The 20,333-nt window shown below is 48.5% G+C and overlaps 1 protein-coding gene across 3 annotated transcripts in view; it reads left to right on the forward strand.

Moving 5' to 3' along the window:
* SNX29 (sorting nexin 29) overlaps window positions 1-20,333 on the forward strand; it is a 605,150-nt gene that overhangs the window by 477,419 nt on the left and 107,398 nt on the right. For all 3 annotated transcript variants that reach the window (XM_042240185.1, XM_042240184.1, XM_027961912.2), the window contains one exon: window positions 5,765-5,905. In XM_042240185.1, the coding sequence (XP_042096119.1) occupies window positions 5,765-5,905 (141 nt within the window). The remainder of the gene's footprint in view (window positions 1-5,764; window positions 5,906-20,333) is intronic.

The raw sequence follows: 20,333 nt of genomic DNA on the forward strand, positions 1-20,333 counted from the left end.
CCACGAGGAAGCCCACGAAGGGTCCGTTGGAGAGGCAGAAAGGACTCAGCGCTTCCACAGAGTGAAGCATTTGGCTCTTGAATGTGTTATGAGAAGTGCAGAATTGTAATTTATAGCGCACATTAGAGTTGCCAATTTTTATCGTTATGTGAGAGGTTTTTAAGATGTATATTGACATTCAGTGATTGCAGATTATAAGAGCTATTTATCATTGGAGGCTTTACTCTCTGGGCTGTTCTTAACTCATGTAATTTTTAAAAATGCATTGATCTCCCTGCCTCTGTCTTCCCTCACGATGCAGTTGCTGAGTGTCCCTGGGAGCTGTGAGGGCCTGTAAATGCTGATGAAACAGCCCTCGTGTGTTGTGCCCCCAGAGTGTTCTCTTGTTTAAAGAAGTTTTACGCCCCAGTTATGCTTATCCCACCTGGATGTGACTTTCCATCCAGCTGGGTCGATCTCAACTCTGGTCTCTCCCTCCTTCCCCAGATCAGTCTCCACCCACTGCGTGTGCTGGTCTCCGTGAAGCCAGGCATAGCTGGATGGCTTCTATACCTAAACACTCTCCGAACTGCCTTGGGAACAGGCTCTGTCAGTAAGGTCTCAGCTCCATTTTATAGATGAGCAAACACGTTGTCAGAGAGGAGGGAGAGTCTGTGCTTTCCATTAGAGGTTCCCCTAATTGCCCATTGTCTTAGTCCACTTAGGGTGCTCATGGTCCCCTTCGGCTGCTATAACAACTATAGACGGGCTGCTTTCAACAGTGAACTCTTGCCCACAGTCTAGAGGCTGGGAAGTCCAAAATCAAGGCTCCACACAGCTCCCTCCTCACTGTCTTTGCATAAGGAAGGCATGAGGCAGCTCTGGGGTCTCTTTTGTAAGGGCACTAATCCTGTTCATGAGGGCCCCACCCTCATGACCTAACTGCATTGGTGGTTTGGATTTCCATATGTGCATTTTGGGAGAGGGGCACAGTCTGACTCTAACATCTCCCACTCATCGGAATCACCGGAAGGCTTTGGAACGCTAGGAATTCCTGGGTCTCAGATGGTTTCTATGTGGTCCACCCCAAGGCTGGTGATTATTCAAAAGCACTGCCCTTCTCTGCACTAAATTTGGATATGTTTGTTGAAAAACAACAATAATGAGGACTTTCTGAGTATTTAAATCAGGGACCAGAGAAGTTTTTTTGTAAAGGACCATTTACTTTTAGAAAGTAAATGGCTTTCCAGACGGTGCTGGTGGTAAAGAACCCACCTTCCAATTTAGATGTAAGAGACTTGGGTTTGATCCCTGGGTTAGGAAGATCCCCTGGAGGAAGGCACAGCAACCCACTCCAGTATCCTTGCCTGGAGAATCCCATGGACAGAGGAGCCTGGCAGAGTCCATAGGGCCACACCGAATTGGACATGACTGAAGTGACTTGGTGATGGACAGGGAGGCCTGGCGTGCTGCAATTCACGGGGTCACAAAGAGTCGGACACGACTGAGTGACTTAGCATGCGTGCATGCAGAGTAAATATTTTCTGCTTTGCAGGCCATGTGGTCTTCGTTGCAACCACTCAACTCTGCCATTGTAAGCAGCTATAAACAATAGGTAAACAAATAGCATCACCAACTCAGTGAACGTGAAATTTGAGCAAACTCCAGGAGACAGTGGAGGACAGGGAAGCCTGGCATGCTGCAGTCTGTGGGCTCACTAAGGGTCAGACACAGCTTAGTGACTGAACAACAGCAAGCAAATAGATGTGGCTGGATTTGACCCGTAGGGCCACAGTTTACCTCCCCTGACCTAGATAATTTGTTTTGTACTTGATGATCAGATAATAGTTAAATTTGCCACTCTTAAGGGGATATTTGCACTTGTGTAAAAATACGGTACAAGTAGATACAGTCCATTCAAGATGAATCAGAGAAGAAGGGCATTCAGCCATGAGTCTGTAGACCTCTAGAACATTAGCTTGAACAGTTTAGAGGTGAATATTTCTCTCTCTCTCTCTCTCTTTTTTTTTTAAGTTTTGAATAGATCATCTAGTATTTGGTGTGGTTGCCCCATAATTTCATCAGAGACCCAAGGTCCTTCCACTTTTCATATCCATTCTCCTGATCACCTCATGATCATAAAATGACTGCTGGAGCGCCAGTCTTCACATCTGTGTTTGAGAAAGAAGAAGACAGGGAGAAGAGTAAAAAGGCACTTATCAGCTGGGTCAGATCTCTCCTAAGAGCTTTCTTTCATCTCATTGTTCAGTTGCTAAGCCGTGTCCAACTCTTTGCAACTCCATGAACTGCCACACATGAGGCTTCCCTGTCCTTTGCTATCTCCCTGAGTCTGCTCAGATTCATGTCCATTGAGTCAGCGATGCCATCCAACCATCTCATTCGCTGTTGCCTAATTCTCTGCTTGCATCTTTCCCAGCATCAGGGTCTTTTCCAATGAGTCTGCCAGGAGCACTGGAAAATGTAGTTAATTTTTTTTTTTTTTCTGAACTCTTTGCTCTCCCCAGAAATGGATACTGATTAGGCAGCTCGCATTTGCTGTGACTTGGGAGGGCCCAAAGAATGCCCTACAAGTGCCGCATTAAAGTCCTGTGAGCTCCTGGGTTTACTTGCCGACTGACCCATCTTGTCTCAGTCCGTGGAGACTTAATTCCTGAAGTCTCTGTTCCACAGCTAGCCAAGCCTTTCCAGATGCTTCTGGGGTCTAATTATCCTTCACTGTTACAAAGCGAATCCTGGCATAATTGTGATAACCGTCTGTCTGTCTGTTGTACCACTGCTTGGGCACCTAGTGCCAAAAAAGCTCTTGAGACATATCATTTCCTCTTTCGGCAACTTTGGCTGCCATAAAGTGCCTCCCTAATGAAATTTGTCTTTCTCTAGTTTCTGTCTGCTTGGAAGTTTGCCTCCTGGAATCATCCAGAACACATCATCGTGGTCTTTCCTTTCCCTCATTGCAGTCTTCAGAGATCCCTACCTCCTCCATCTTTGAGGCTCAGTTTATCATCCTCCATGTCCTCCCTCTTCCTTCTGATAATTTGGTTGCAGATCATCTCTGAGGACCTGTGCTTCTAAACTTTTAAAGTGTGTGTGAACTAGTTGGGGTTCTGGTTAAGACACAGATTCTGAGTCAGTACATCTTGGGTGGAGCCTGAGATGTTGCGTTTGTGCCACCTTACCACATGATGCTGAAGCTCCTGGTTTGCGGATCACATTTTGAGTAGCAAGTTTTCTGGGCATTTCTGAACCTATTTCAGTTCATCTTTTAACAGGCAGCAGCCAAAACCTAACAAAGTTGGTGTGGTCAATTTAGAATAAAGCAAGACTCGTCAACTCCTTTTATTTAAAATATATCAGATACCTTTTAATGAGATCTAAATAGTTGGAGAAGGAAATGGCAACCCACTCCAGTATTGTTGCCTAGGAAATCTCATGGACAGAGGATCTCATGGCAGGCTACAGTCCAGGGGGTCGCAGAGAATCAGACACGGCTGAGCAAATAATACATAGGCCTTTTTTTGGTGACCCTTTCATGGTATTCACTTAACTTGAATTTACTAAAACCCGTGAGTCTTTATCCCACAGGCCATTGCTGTACCGTATCTCCCCCATCTTATCTTACAGTGCTGGCTTTTGGGGTTGTACTGCAAAGTCTGGCACTGATCTTTTTAAGTTTCATCCTGTTGTGTTAGACTCATCCCTCAAGTCGCTTGAGATCACTTGATATCTGTCATCCAGGATATTTACGGTGTCTCTTCACTTGGGGGCTTCTATCAGACTCGATAGGCCTCCATTTCTCCATCCAAGTCCACTGGAAACTTCCATCCATTGATTGGCATTCTTGGGGTTTAAATTCTCCCTCCTCACCTCGTTCACCAGAATATTGGTGGTCACCTTCCCAGAGCTCAGATATATGAGATCTGCATTTGGGGATGCAGGGTACTCTTTAGAAAGAGGCAGAATTTATCAGTCACAGTAGAGATGCCTGCTTTTATGGTGAAAGAGGTTTTAAGACATGTACTGACATTCGCTGACCGCAGATTACAATAGCTATTTATCAGTGGAGACTTCACCCTCTGGGCTGCTCTTTTCTTTTTTTTTGTTTCTAATTTTATTTATTTTTGGCTGCGGCAGGTCTTCATTGCGGTGCACAGACTTCTCGCTGCGGTGGCTTCTCTTGCTGTGGAGCATGGGCTCTAGGGCTTCAGTCGCTGTGGCCCACAGGCTTAGTTGCTCCACAGCACACGGGATCCTCCCTGGCCAGGGATCAAACCCATGCTTCCTGCTTTGGCCGGAGGATCCTTTACCACTGAGCCACCAGAAAAGCCCTGGGCTGTTCTTATTAACTCATATAATTTTTAAAAAAATTCTTTGAGCTCTCTCCCACTTCTCTGTTTTGCTTTCTGACGTAGTTGCTGTGTGTCCCTGGAAGGTGTGAGGGCATGTAAAAAAAAAAAAAAGCTGGTGAAATAGCCCTTACATTTTATACCCCTTGAATGTTACCTTGCGGATCACATCTTAATTAAAATGGAGAAGTTTCATGCCCCAGGTGTGTGTATCCCATCCTGATGTGACCTTCCATCCAGTTGTACTGATCTCAGCTCTTGCCCCCTCCCTCCCTCCTCCTTCCTGGGATTGATTTCAAACCCTGCCCCCCCCCCCCCCCCCCCCCCCCCGGCCCTGGCCCCTCCCCACCGGCGTGCTGGTCTGTGTGATCCAGGCACAGCTGCACAGCTTATAAGCCTGACTGTTCTCCCCACCACCTTGGGAGGAGGTGCTGTTAGTCAGCTCCATTAACAGATGAAGACACGCAGGCCAGCGAGGATGAATGGCCTCTCCACCGCCATCTGTCACTGTCACAGCACGCCTGTGACAAAAGCATGGAAAATGCGTCTCTGAGATGAATTGGGCTGTCGGTCTCCGCTGATACTGGGAACTGATGTTCATCAGTGCACAGCCTGCCAGATGGTGCCATTCTCTCCTGTACCCATTTATGCACATGGTACACCGAGTCCCTCCTCCACGCCCAGCACTGGGCCTCCAGTGACCCGGGGGCAGACGTGGCCCTGTTGTCACAGAGCTGGTTTTCCTGGAGTGTGAGGAGGTGTTGCCAGAGCCCCACTCCCTTTGTAATGAGAATTTTTTTCACTTTAAAATTTTTTTAATTTTTACAATGTTGCATTGGTTTCTGCCATACAACGATGCAAATCAGCCGTAATGATACATATATCCCCTCCACCTCGAGCCCCTCTCCCACCCCCGTCCCACCCCTCTAGCTCATCACAGAGCACCGGCTGGGCTCCCTGTGCTGTACAGCAGCTTCTCATCAGTTGTCCATTTTACACATGATAGTATATAGGTTCATCAACATCGTTTTTCTAGATTCCACACATATGCATTAATATACAATATTTGTTTTTCTCTTTCTGACTTCTTTCACTCTGTATAATGGGCTCTAGCTAGGTTCATCCACCTCACTAGAACTGACTTAAATTCATTTTTTATGGCTGAGTCGTATTCCATTGTATAGAGGAGATGTACATCTCCTTTATCTGAGATTCCTGAAAAACCTAGGAATACACCTACCGTATACCCAGCAACCCCACTGCGGGGCATGTACTGTGAGAAAACCACAATTCTAAAAGACACATGACCCCCGGTGTTCATTGCTGCACTGTGTACAACAGCCAGGACGTGGAAGCATCCGGGGTGGAGTGAGAGTTTCAAGGGACTTGATATTTTCTCTCTCTTTCCGTTTTCTCCAAAGGTCTACATCCGGATAAAAGACGACGAGTGGAACGTCTACCGGCGGTACGCGGAGTTCAGGACTTTGCACCACAAGTTACAGAACAAATACCCTCAAGTGAGGGCCTTCAGCTTCCCGCCCAAGAAGGCCATCGGAAACAAGGTAGGTGGCACCACTGCTGTGGGCTGGGCAGCTCTCCGACTGGTGCCTCTGTCCTCTCCTTCTGCCGGCGATTTAAACATCTGGGCTCCCCTATGTAACTCAAAAAGTTGGCTGATACAAGAAAAAAGATGGGAACGAAGTAAACAGCCACCCACCATTCATCCCCCAAAAGACAGTCGAGTTACGTCTTGTCTGCGTGTCCAGCCTCTGACCTCTCTGGAGTGGGGCTGCCATACCTGTTCTGCTAAAAGGCCAGAGAGTAAGTGTCTTGGCTCTGCAGCCCCTATCACTTCAGCCAAAATACCCAGCGCTGCCCTCATGGCAGCAGCCGCAGACAGTATGTGTGCCCGTGAGCATCCCTGTGTGCCAGGAAAACTTGATTTATTAGAAGAGGTGGCAGCTGGATCTGGCCTATGGGACATAGTTTGCCAGCTCCTGTTCTGGACCAAAAAAAAAACCAAAAAACAGTCTTCTGGTTTTCATCCATGGTTGTCCTAATATTTATTTGGACTTAAGAGTATGGAGTTATTTCCCAGGTAAGGCTTTCTCAGAAGAGCTTGTTTTATTACAGGATTGCTGCCTCATGAGGGTTGGTCACTGACAATTAACTAGTGTGTTTCTGAGTGTTCATCCTTGTGCCCTGGAGAAAGGAGGCACTAGCCCTCCTCTCTGGTCAGCTAGCATCCATGCATTCATCCAGCCGGCATTACTGAGCACCAGTCAGTGTCACACTGTAAGTGGCCCCAAAGATGACAGCCGAGCTTGGCATAGGGCCCCGCTGTGTTGTCTGCTTCAGCCGGTTGGCATCATTTTTGTCATCCATCACATTTGCAGCCATTCTCCATCTTGGCTGGGCTTTGGATCACTCGGGAAGCTTTCCAAACTCTGCGGCCTGCCCACCCCCCACCCCCTATCCTGGGCTGACTGGCTTGGAGTAAGGCCTGTGCGTGGAGGGGTTTCAAGTGACCCCAGGATGCAGACAAGCCAGAGAGCCCCTGGCTTCCAGCCAAGTAGGAGACAGAGACACTTCATCAATTGTACCGTATGAACTAGCTTGGCAGGGGCGGTTGAATCAGATGAGATAACATGGACTCTTCTTAGGACCTGGGAGAAATTGGGCCTTGGGTGGGAGTTGGTTTTCAGAGTGTGGCCCCTGATCCACAGCATCAACCTCACCTGGAGCTTGTGAGAAATGCAGGTTCTCAGGCTCTGCCCTGCACCTCCTGGAAGACAGGTTCTGGGGCCGGGACCCCACAGGGAGGGTGGGGCTTAGCAAGCTCTCTGGGTGGTGCTGACCCATAGGTAGTGTGGGAACCTCAGCGCTGTCACATGGATGAAGCCTGTGCAGGTCCCACTGGCCTTGAATTTCCTAGCAAATCCTATGGTCTTTCTCATAGAGAAACCAGAGCAAGAGTTTCCGTAACCCACTCCCCACACTCACCAGTTCCATAGAGAAAACTTACTGACCGTTGTGTTTGTATGTTCAGAGGTTTCCGCTTTTAAACCAGATTAGAAGTCTGATCACATCAGGGTCTGCTGCTGCGTCGCATCAGTCATGTCCAACTCTGCGTGACCCCATAGACGGCAGCCCGTCAGGCTCCCGTCCTGGGATTCTCCAGGCAAGAACACTGGAGTGGGTTGCCATTGCCTTCTCCGACATCAGGGTCTGCTGGAACATAATTTAAAGAGTTATAAAGCAGGTTTGTCTCAGACCCAGAATAAATCTGTTGTTCCTTTTCTTCTGTTGAAGAAAAATAGAGTTGAGCCCATAAAAAACAGAAGACTGAGAAATTCTACAGTTGTTCACAGCAAGGAGTAAAATACTTCTTATGAAAATGGGGGTGGGGACTATATTACTGATTTAATCTCATGACTTGCAGGCTCATACAAATCTTGGGACCCATCCAGAGTATCTTTAAGTGTCATAAAATGAAATCCTATGTAACCAACGTATTATCACTGTAAGATGTTCTCATCTGCAGAGAGCATTACCCTGGCGCAGCCCTTGCATGACACCTGCAGGGAACGTGGCCTGTCTGCGTCTCACTGAGGGAATTAGCACAAGGCTGGACCGGGGGCATGTCTGTCTTCTACTGTGTTTTCACTTCCTGCTGTAAGGGGGCTTCCCCGGTGGCGCAGTGGTAAAGAACCTGCCTGCCAATGCAGGAGATGCAGGTTCAATCCCTGGGTCCGGAAGAGTCCCTGGAGGAAGAAATGGCAACCCACTCCAGTGTTCTTGCCTGGGAAATCCCGTGGACAGAGGAGCCTGGTGGGCTGCAGTCCTCGGGAGCCACAAGAGCTGGGCATGACTGAGTGAGCACTCACGCATGCACATGGCTGCTGTAACCGTTTCCCACACGTTTAGTGGCCTAAAACAATTGCAGTTAATTATCTATAGCCAGCCTCAATGGGCTATGATTCTGGCATGGGTGGAGGCTCTAGAGGAGAGGCCACTTCTTGCCGTTTGCAACTTCCAGAGGCCCCCATGTCCCTTAGCTTGTGGCCCCCGTCTGTCTTCAAGGCCACAATCTCATCGCTCTGGTGTCTCTGCTTCTGTTAGCATAGATCTCCTTCTCTGACTCCTCTTCCTCTAATAAGGACCCCTGTGATCACAGTCCCCGCCCACCCCCCAAAATCTATGATCGTCTCCTCTCACGTTCTGCAAAGCCCCTTTCGCTGTGTAAGGTGAGATGCCCTTGGACTCTGGGATGAGGATGAGGAGGGACATCTTTGGGGCCCCACTTGCTGAATTCTTCTCTGCAGCTCCAAGGGACCCTCTCTCCCACTTCATCTCTCCTCAAGCCTTATGGTTGCACAGAACTTATTTAAGACAAGACAGAGCCATCCAGAACGCCACCAGTCCTCAGTGTGCTGGTGTGCCAGGCTCAGGATTAGTGAGAGGAAATGCAGCCCTGAGGAGTCGGAGGAGCCTTCTGGAGTCACGTGACTGTAGACAGAGCGTGAGCAATCCTGCGTCTCCTGTGTCAGCACAGCTGGTGAGAGAGTTTCCCCTCTGAGTGGGCCACCTGCATCCGTGCTCTGGTCTCCCATCCCTGTCAATCTGGGCCTGACCTTCACCAGCAGTGGGCGTTGTGCCTGTGAAATCTATCAGCAGGGTACCCAGGGCAACCCTGTTTGCAAATAAATGAGCTTGGAATAAAGGTACCCTCTGGATGGGCCTGACCCAGTGATGACTGGCTTATACACACGCACTGGCTGGTTCTTCACCAGATCATCGGTTCTGTTCCCCACGGTTAGGAGTGGATCTGACAGTTCCCAGTCTTGCTTAAGAAACTCACAGCTCAGGGCCTTGGCTGCTTGTCTAGTCTGTGTGGCCCTTTAGCTTTTAATTGGCTGGTTGGGTTCTGCAAGCACGAGTGCTCAGGCGTGTCTGACTCTTTGCGACCCCATGGACTGAAGCCCGCCAGGCTCCTCTGTCCTCGGAATTCTCCAGGCAAGAATACCAGAATGGGTTGCCATTTCCTTCTCCAGGAGATCTTCTTGATGCAGGGGTCAAACCTCCTGCATTGGTGGGCAGATTTTTAACACTGAGCCCACCTGAGAAGCCCTGGTCAGGTTCTGACTCTAGTTTAACTCCCTCTAGTCTGTGCCGCCGCGCCCCCCCCCCCCCCCCCCCCGGCGCCCCAATCCCCATCTGATCTGAGGATCTGTCTGATTTTCAAGAGCAGAATGAATCAGGATTCAGGACCTCAATGCCCAACAGAAGCCGGTGATGAGCTCTTCTTATAAGACCAGGTTTTCATTGGCTACACCTGAGTCTAATAACTGCTTTGATACCCTGTGGACAAAGTTTCTAGAGAGCTTGATTCTCAATTGAGCCAGAAAAATGTACCCCACCAAAGCCTTTTCTTTGATTGGGTCACTTCACCAGTGGAACACTTGCCTGCCTGGACCATTGAACCATGTATTAATATGGAACACTTGCCTTCCCGGACCATTAAGGCATGTATTAATATGCAGACACACATCTCCAGGTGGGTTGAGTTACATGCACCTTGTTGCTGTAAGCCTTAGACCCGTTAAATGATTCACTGTAGAATCCACAGTCCTGGACAGTATTCAAGGATGTGTTAAACACATTGTAGCCTTTTAAAATTCATCAGATGAGTACCTTTCTAGCCTGAATTTCTGTTTCCCTAGAAGTAAAATGTCATCTTAACCCCAGTTTGAACTTTTAAAAAATCAATTAAGTTTACACATTTTATAGTTTCTGGATGCAAGATTTGTCTTTACCAATGCATTTCTTTTACCGCAATGTGCTGTATATGTGTTTAGTTATAAATGCGCAGGGAGCCCAGTGCACTCGATGGAGATATAGTCATGCCTTCATGTACCAATCCAGCCTATCGCATTAAAATAGTTTTCAGAGTCAATGAAATATGTATTCCTTCGTAGCCAAGTCAGGCCACAATAGTTGTGTGTTAAAGTTGGTAGTGATGGTTTAGTTGCTAAGTCGTGTCCAACTCTTGTGACTTCATGGACTGTGGCCCACCAGGTTCCTCTGTCCATGGGATTCTTCAGGCAAGAATACTGATGTGGGTTGCCATGCCCTCCTCTGGGGGATCTTCCCAACCCAGGGATCAAACCTGCGTCTCCTGTACTGAAGGCGGTTTCCTGCATTACAGTCAGATTCTTTTCCGCTGAGCACCAGGGAAGCCCATGTTAAAGTTGTTGTTCAGTCGGTAAGTTGTGTCCGACTCTGCAGTCCCATGGACTGCCACACGCCAGGCCTCCCTGTCCTTCACTATCTCTCAGAGTTTGCTCAAACTCATGTCCATTGAGTCAATGCTGCCATCTAACCATCTCATTGTCTGTTTATTAAAATACTGGAGTGGGTAGCCATTCCTTTCTCCAGGGGATATTCCCCACCCAGGGATCGAACCCAGGTCTCCTGCATTGCAGGAGGATTCTTTACCAGCTGAGCCACCAGGGAAACCCAAGAATACTGGAGTTGGTAGCCTATCCCTTCTCCAGCAGATCTTCCCAACCCAGGAATCAAACCGGGGTCTCTTGCACTGCAGGCAGATTCTTTGCCAGCTGAGTTACCAGGGAAGCCCCTGAAGTTACTTACTAATTATTAATATCTTAGGCATGGGACTGTATCATTCAGGATGGGCTTGGGTTGTTGTTGTTGTTCAGTCACTCAGTCGTGTCTGACTCTCTGCAAGCCTGTGGACTGCTGCTCGCCAGGCCTCCCTGTCCCTCACCATCTCCCAGAGTTTGCTCAAGTTCATGTCCATTGAATCAATGATGCCATCCAACCATCTCATCCTTTGTCAGCCTCCTCTTCTTCCATCTTCAGTCTTCCCTGGCATCAGAATCTTTTCCAGTGAGTCGGCTCTTCACATCAGGTAGCCAAAGTATTGAAGCTTCAGCTTCAGCATCAGTCTTCCAACGAGTATTCATTGGGTTTATTTCCTTTAGGGTTGACTGGTTTGATCTCCTTGCAGTCCAAGGGACTCTGAAGAGTCTTCTCCAGCACCACAATTCAAAAGCATCAATTCTTCAGCACTCAGCCTTCTTTATGGTCTAACTCTCGACTATAAAGACCTTGAGCACGTGGACCTTTGTCAGCAAAGTGATGTCTTTCTTTTTAATACAATGTCTAGGTTTGTCTTAGCTTTCCTGCCAAGAAGCCATCATCTTCTGATTTCATGGCTGCAGTCACCGGCTGCAGTGATCTTGGAGCCCAGGAAGAGGAACTCTGTCACTGCTTCCACCTTTTCCCTTTCTGTTTGCCTTGAAGTGATGGGACCAGATGCCATGATCTTAGTGTTTTTAAGTTGGCCTTTTCACCCTCCTCTTTTACCCTTATCAGGAGGCTCTTTAGTTCCTCTTCACTTTCTGCCATTAGAGTGGTATCGTCTGCATATCTGAGGTTGTTGATATTTCTCCCAGCAGTCTTGATTCCAGTTTGTAGCTCATCCAGCCCAGAATTTCACATAATGTGCTCTGTATATAAATTAAATAAACAGCCTTCTTGTACTCCTTCCCCAATTTTGAACCAGTCAGTTGTTCCATATAAGGTTCTGACTTTTGCTTCTTGGCCGGCATACACGTTTCTCAGGAGACAGGTAAGACGATCTACTGTTCCTGTCTCTTTAAGAGTTTTCCAGTTTCTTAAGGTTCGACTGAGGTAACAAACAGCACCGTGATCTTGGCAGCCCAGAACAACCCAGGCTCACGCTCAGGGTCCGCCACGTGTCGTTGGCGAGGCGCTCTGCCACTCGCAGCATCACGGCCCAGGCTCCCGGAGCCTCCTCTCACCACAGTTGTGGTAGCAGGGCAGGGGACAGGCAGGCCGGATGCTGGTCCTTACAGCTTCTGCCTGCAAGTGGGCGCATGTCCTTGCTGTTCTCTGGCCTCTGTACCCGCCCTTCCCTCTGCCAGGAATGACTTTCCCCCAGTCTCTGCCTGGACCGCTCCCTTGACGTGTGAGGGCTCAGCTCAGCGCCACTCCTCAGAGAGGCGTCTTCCCCAGCATCCTTGTCCCTGCCGCCCCCTCAGTCAGTCTCTAGCCCATCGCTGTTTTCATTTTCGCCCAGCCTCTCCCGGCACATACTGTGAGTGGAGATGGTTTCTTTGTGTCTTTGAGTAGCATCCTTCTCTCTGCCCTGGAATGGAAGCTCATGAAAACTGCTCTCTCCAGCTCCTAGAATAGAGCCCAACACCCCAGAGACGCTCATGGCCTGAATGAATGACTACATGAACAGAAACGAAATGGAAAAGTTTCCCTTTTTCTCTCTTTACTTCACTGGGTCTTGGCACAAATGTAGAAAAATCTGAATTCCAAAAAGGAGTAGAGTAACTTTCAGGTTATGTTCAGAGGTTGTTCCCATTCTGCTTTTGCCCGAGTGTTTCTTGGAGGATGGGCAGAAGACCGGCAGGCCCTTACAGACAGGAAAGCTGGCTGCCTAGCGACCAACGGTCGTGGCTTGAGAGCTCTCTGTCCAAATGGATTTGACTGGTACGAGGACTTAGGTGGAAGACACGTATTTTGATGATACTACTAAAAATCTCCATTATTGCTCAGTGAGCAAATGAGAATTAAGGGCCTGTCGTTCCTTCTTAGGATAATGGAGTCAGTCTCTGAGAGTTCATTTGGCACAAAGGCAAGGCGAATTGCTTTCCCCCAAGCCGCAGATAATTCAACTTGTTGGAGAAATTATGCATTAAAATTCTCATTAAAAACACACACACCAGTGTGCTGTGGAGGAACCGACAGGCACTCGCTGAGCCATGGAAAACGCCTTGCAACTCCCTAGAGGCGTACATTTCAATTCAGCCACCGGGGCCAATGGCAGGACCCCAGCAGAGGTTGGAGACAACAGCAGGGATGAGCAGGCATCTGGAGGAACACAGAGGTGAATTCTTCCACTCGGCAAACACGTCGCAAGGTCAGGACTGTCATGCTAGGTGTGCGGAGTCGAGGGTGTTTCAAAGTGTGGTCTCTGCCTTCACAAAGTTCACAGTCCTGTGGGGGGAAGAGCTAGCAAATCCTGCAGACTGGAGTGGGGCCCCAGTGAGCTCAGAGAAGAATGAAGAGGGGGAATCAGGGTTGCTCTCTGTTGGAGGGGCAGTGCTCAAAGAGCCGGCAGGCATCCTGGGGATGAGTCTCACACAAGGGAGCAGGTGGGAATGCAGGCAGTTGTGGGGAGGTCCTCCCCGTCCGTGTGCCATTTCCTCTGTGCCCTCTGTGTTAGCCTCTGATGATTGCCTTCTAACAAATACCACAGACCTGGCAGTTGAGAGCACCATGCGTGTGTTGTCTTATAGTTCAGGAGGTCAGGAGTCTGAGCCAGGTCTCACTGGGCTGAAGTCAAGGTGGGGGCACCGCTGATTCCTTCTGGTGGCTCCAGGGAAGAATGGTTTCCTGGCCTTTTGCAGCTTCTAGAGGCTTCTTGCATTCCTTTGCCTGTGACCCCTGTCTCCATCTTTAGTGCCGCATCTCTCTGACCACTTTGCCGTAGTCGCATTTTCTGCTGACCACACCAGGGGAAGGCTCTCTGCTTTTGAGATTAGTTGTGGTCCAACCAGGTAACCCAGGAACATTTCCCCGTCTCATGGTCCCTCACCACCTCTGCAAAGTCCCTGTTGCTATGTGAGGTAGTGTAGCCAGGTCCTGGAGATCAGGGTGAGAGCATCTCAGGGAAGATGATCAAATCAGTCCATCTTAAGGGAAAATCAACCCTGAATACTCGTTGGAAGGACTGATGCTGAAGCTAAAACTCCAGTATTTTGGTCATCTGATGCGAACAGCTAACTCATCAGAAAAGTCCCTGATGATGGGAAAGATTGAGGGCAGAGGGAAAAGAGGGCATCAGAGGATGAGGTGGCTGGATGGTATCACCGATGCAATGGACATGAACTTGGGCCAACTTCGGAGATGGTGAGGGACAGAGAGGCCTGCCATAGGGGTGCCAAGAGTCAGACATGACTGAGTGACTGAACAACAACATCTCAAGGGAAACATTCTTCTGCCTGCCTCACACCTCCTTCCTTGCCTGGAGCGGAAAGCCATCACCATGACCTCGCTCTGCAAATGAAACAAGAGACACAGGAAGGGATAGTGACTTGCCCAAGGTCATCTTGCTCAGGGGTATCAGGGCTGCTGTGTCAGCCCAGGCAGACAGTCTGCAGGGCCCTACGCCTTCACCCTCACACTACAGATCTGCCACGCAGGATGCTGGGGAGCGGGCGAATGTAGATTATTTAGCCATTGCTCAGTTGGTGGACATTGACATTGATTTCCTAAGTCAGTTTCTTTATTTTTTAATTTTTTAGAAATTGAAGTCGTGCAGTCATGCAGTCATCCACGAGTCATGCAGGATCCTATTAATAGTTCCTCCACCTGGGGTTGAACCCAGGTCCCCTGCAGTGGAAGCACAGAGTCTTAACCACGGGAAGACTGCCAGGAAAGTCCCTTAAGTCAGGTTCTTAACCTCGCTGGTATGGAAATCAGGGAGCAGGTGAAGCCAGAGCCCTTGCTTGCCTCTCCCTTCTACTGAACCATCTAGGTTCACCCACCACCCACCCTCACTTAGGGGCCATTTTTAGAGCTAGGAGCTGGGCCTTTATAGTCGACCCGCAGGCCTCTAAACCTCCCTGATAAACCCAAGTGCATGCAGCACCGTTCATCCACCTGTCTGTGTGTGTTCCTTCTGTAGGTCTTTGCCAGCCCTGAGAGTAAAACAAAAAGGATAAAGGTTCTCACTCACTCACGAGCCGTGTGTGCTTAGGCAAGTTTTCTGACCTCTCTGTGTCTCAGTTACCCCTTCTGTGTACCAGGGGTCGCATCAGCATTTCCTTCCTAGTGTTGTTGTGAGGGTTTGAGGTGGTAATATGTCTACAGTGCTCACAGCTGTGCCTGCACATGGTAAGCGCTGCGTGCCACCTGGTTAAAGGGGACGTGTGGCTCGGTAGTGAGACGGAGCAAGTGGACACATAAGCACGCACATCTTTCCTGTAGAGGACTGTGAGACTCTGAGCCCAAGCAGTGGACAAGCCTGACATAGGTGGTCTGTCCAGAGCCCCCTCACTTTTGTGTGCATATTAATGCCAGCCATCCTGTGCCTGGCTTGTATACTGAAGGCTCTGTAGTCATTTTCTCATCCTGCGGTTCTTGCCAGGCCCTGTAAAAGGATGTCTTATAGATGAAGAAACTGGCTCGGCTGCTGTAAGCCTCCCACCCAAGGTCCCGTGGCTCCCATCAGGGATCAAGTCCGGTTCGTACTGATGGCCCTGTGACTCCTGGTCGAGAAGCCCACGTGACCACCCCCCCACCCCGAACCCAGACCCAGGAGCCAGCACCGCAGGGAGTCACGTGGTACCACAGGTTTCCCTGAAGAAAGGCAACGTCTCGGGGGATTCTCCCAGGAGCACCCTCATGTGGGGAAAAGATCCAGAAGGCAATGCAGATATCACCCAGTCAGAACCGAGACACAGGGAACGCAGACAGTGTCCCCGGAAACTCACAGTTTTCCAGAGAGAAAAGATGCTTCAGCTGAATGAAGCCATAAACGCAAGCTTGTTTCTCTTTTGACACCCTGCCAACTGCTGTGTAAATAGTCCCGGTACTTAATGTATTAAACAAGAAGGAGAAAGAAATTGGGCTCATTATACACCACACATTTGCGTTTTCCTTTAATACAGTGAAGAGCCTCTTAAGACATTTTCCAGAGAGCAGTTGCCAAATTCATCTGGCCAGAAAAATTGTCTCGGGAGAGAAACAGTGCTGAGCCTCGGATCTAGACTATATATGCCTACGTATGGAAATATGGATTCTTGGGGGGACTGCTCTATAACATCTAATTAAAATCCAATTTTAAAAGATCAAGATCATTTTATAAACGAATAGTCCAGAGCCTCAGCTAGAGGTGTAGTTACCACTTTGTTCCCATCCCTTGCATTTCCTGTATAAGAGTTTGATTCCAGGAGGACCATCCCGGTGGTCTCAAGTCACAGACCTTGCAGGTGCCAGCTCCTCCAGGAAGCCTTCCCTGAACTCAGAGTGTCAGCTGTCTTTCCCCTGACTTCCTTTTTCAGGCTCCCTCTGGGCTGCCTGATGCACAGTCCTCTCTCTGCCCCTGTTAGCCCATGGAATTAGAGAGCAGGACCAGGCCTGCTGAATCTGTCTTCTCAGCATCTCACTCAGTGCCTGGCACATAGTAGGTGCTGTGTTAAATGTTGTTTTCTTTTTAAACGTTTATTTATTTGTGGCTGTGCTGAGTCTTCATTGCTTCATGCAGGCTTTCCCTCTTTGTGGCAAGTGGAAGCTACCCTCTAGCTGCAGTGTGTGGGCATCTCATTGCAGCGGCTTCTCATTGCTGTGGCTCCCTCAGTAGTTGCTGCCCGTGGGCTCAGTAGTTGTGGCGCACGGGCTTAGTTGCCCTCTTGCCCCACAGCAGGTGGAATCTTTCCAGACCAGGGATCAAACCCGTGTCACTTGCATTGGCAGGCAGATTCTTAAGCACTAGACCACCAGGGAAGTCCAAACGTGTTTGATGAACAAATGAACTTAAGCTCCATCAATACCCAACACTCGTGTTCTGTGGCTTCAGTTCCCTTTCTCTGTTCCCTGCATCCCTGAACACGTAACAGCTCTTTTATTTATCTTCTGGGAGCATGTATCAAAGAGCTGTAAGTGTTGCAGAAGATCCCGCATGCCACAGCACTCAAAGCTCTTTGGTAATTGCGTTTAGAAAGATGCTCAGGCCCTACCTGCCCTCTGGATGTAGACCCAACAGTGAGAGTATTTGCAGGAGGGTCTGTAGAGACATTGCTTCAGCTGTGCCTTGTGACTCCCCAGGGCCCTGGCCCCCCAGTTCACCAGCCAGCTTCCCCCTCACGCCGCTTTGGCTGAGGCCTCTGCTGCAACAGTGTGGAACCCATTGGTTTGGAAATGGCCATGAATTATAGAACACTGGACTCGCTCCTGGGCATTAAGGGTTTCCCCACATATTTCCAGGGCTATAAAATAACTTGTATGTCACTGTTTAATCTCCCTTCCAGCTCTGAGGGACCTTCTGAACATGCTTAATCCACGTTATGTCTGCTTTCCCCACCTCACATTTGTGGACAGCTGCTTAAAATCACAACCCAGAAGAGCACCTCTCAGTTTCATTTACGTCTCCAATAAGTAAGAATAATTGCTCCCTTCCCCTTAAGTGTTCCCATTGACAGTAGGGAGCAATGTGTTGCAATGTCGGTTCATCTTAGCAACTAGGGAGAAACATCTGTAGTTTCTGAAGTTGCCACCATCTTAGTTATGTCCCCATTGCCAGGTTTCTGGGGTCAGAATTCCTCATGTATTCAGAGGGAGCCACCTGCTTCCCCTTGACTTTCTCTGCAGTATGTGCACTTTTATTTTATTTCTTTCAATATTTATTTATTTGGCTGTGCTAGGTCCTTGTTGCAGCATGCAGGCTCTAGTTCCCTGACCAGGAATTGAACCCTGCCTTGAGAGCATGGTGTCTTAGCTGCTGAACCACCAGGGAAGTCCACTTAGGCATTTTTAGAAGCTTGGCAATTTGGCTTCTAAACTTCCAGAGGCCAAGAGGCTAAGGATGTGGGCTTTGATGTATCAGCCGCAATTAGACCCTGTCTCTGATTCCCTGGTGTCTCAGATGGCAAAGTGTGTGCCCGCGATGTGGGAGATCCAGGTTTGATCCCTGCGTGGGGAAGGTTCCCTGGAGAAGGAATGGCAACCCACTGCAGTATTCTTGCCTGGAGAATCCCATGGATGACAGAGCTTGGCAGGCTACAGTCCATGGGATCGAAAAGAGGTGAACAGGACTGAGCGACTTTCCTTTCCTTTCTTTGCCTTTCTGGCATACACTGGCCACGTGACCTCAGGCCAGCCTGTGACTCGGTTGTCTCAGTGGTCACTTGGGATGAGGGCTTTTGTGATGATCCAATGAGGCACTGCTACTTAGCTGTTAACCCAGGACCTCAAATGCTAGCTTGAAATAATAGCTCTACAGAGAAGCCTCCCTAATTTGGTTGCCATTCTTCTGTAACCTCTGATGAGTCAAACAGGCATGCTGAGTTCTCTCCTCCCTTCTGTCATCTTCCTCTCCCTCTTCATTTCTCTCGTTGCTATGGTGGTGGTTTTTTGTTGTTTTTTAAACTGAGGTATAGTGTACCTCCAGTCTTAAGTGTACTGCTTGCTGGATTTTAACAAAATGAACACAGCTATGCTGACAGCACAGAGACCAGAGTGTAGACTGTTGGCGGAACTCCCAGCCTCCACTTGTCGCTCTCCGCGCAGGAGTCGCCACTCTCCTGATGTCTAGTACCGTCGATTCATTTTGCCTGGTTTAGTATTTGACATCAGTGGGATGATAGAGTCTGTCCTCCTCTGTGTCTGCCTTCTTTCTCTCGGCATCACGTCTGTATGATTCATTCGTGTTCTTGCAAGGAACAGTCTGTTTTTTTCATTGCTGTGTAGTATTCCATTGCATGGAAAGTTGCATTGTATAAATTCCATTGGGAAGATTCCATTGTATGAGTATATCAAAATGTCTTGTTGTTGTTGTTGTTTGACTGTTGCTGGATATTTGGATGGCTCAATTATATGTAGTGCTTACTTAGCGACCTTGTACCAAGATGTCTTCCAGTGGAGATCAGCCCTGATTTCTGTGGGTCTATACTCAGGAATGGAATTGCCAGGTCAGAGGATGCACATGCTCCACTTAAGTAGAGACTGCCAGAGAGCTTCCCAGAGTGGCTATCCAATGGTGTATTATTATACAGTGATGAATTCTTAAAGGAAGGGGAAAAAATGTAAGAAAATTAGAGATTCCAAGAGAACATGTTATGCCAAGATGGGCACAGTTAAGGACAGAAATGGTATGGACCTAACAGAAGCAGAAGATACTAAGAATAGGTGGCAAGAATACACAAAAGAGCTATACAAAAAAAGATCTTCAGGGCCCAGATAACCACGATGGTGTGATCATTCACCTGGAGCCAGACATCTTGGAATGTGAAGTCAAGTAGGCCTTAGGAAGCATCACTTTGAACAAAACTAGTGGAGACGATGGAATTCCAGTTGAGCTATTTCAAATCCTAAAGGATGGTGCTGTGAAAGTGCTGCCTTCAATATGCCACCATATTTGGAAAACTCAGCAGTGGCCACAGGACTGGAAAAGGTGGTCAGTTTTCATTCCAATCCCAAAGAAAAGCAGTGCCAAAAAATGTTCAAAATACTGCACAGTTGCAATCATCTCACATGCTAGCAGGGGCTTCCCTGGTGGCTCAGACGGTAAAGTGTCTGCCTGGAATGCGGGAGACCTGGGTTTGATTCCTGGGTCAGGAAGATCCCCTGGAGAAGGAAATGGCAACCCACTCCAGTACTCTTGCCTGGAAAATTCCATGGACAGAGAAGCCGTGTAGGCTACAGTCCATGGGGTTGCAAAGAGTCTAACAACGACTGAGCAACTTCACTTCACTTCACTTCATATGCTAGCAAAGTAATGCTCAAAATTCTCTAAGCCAGGCTTCAACAGTACATGAACCAAAAACTTTCAGATGTTCAAGCTGGATTTAGAAAAGACAGAGGAACCAGAGATCAAATTGCCAGCATCTGTTGGATTATAATCCAACAAGCAAGAGAGTTCCAGTAGAACATCTACTTCTGCTTTATTGCCTATGCTAAAGTCTTTGACTGTGTGGATCACAACAAACTGTGGAACAGTTTGGAGATTAAAGAGATGAAAATACCAGACCACCTGACCTGCCTCCTGAGAAGCCTGTATGCAAGTCAAGAAGTAACAGTTAGAACTGGGCATGGAACAAGGGACTGGTTCCAGATTGGGAAAGGAGTACGACAAGGCTGTATATTGTCACCCTGCTTGTTTAACTTCCATGCAGAGTACATCATGAGAAACGCTGGGCTGGAAGGAGC

The sequence above is a fragment of the Ovis aries genome, chromosome 24 (assembly GCF_016772045.2).
Source record: "Ovis aries strain OAR_USU_Benz2616 breed Rambouillet chromosome 24, ARS-UI_Ramb_v3.0, whole genome shotgun sequence".
Taxonomy (NCBI): Eukaryota; Metazoa; Chordata; class Mammalia; order Artiodactyla; family Bovidae; genus Ovis; species Ovis aries.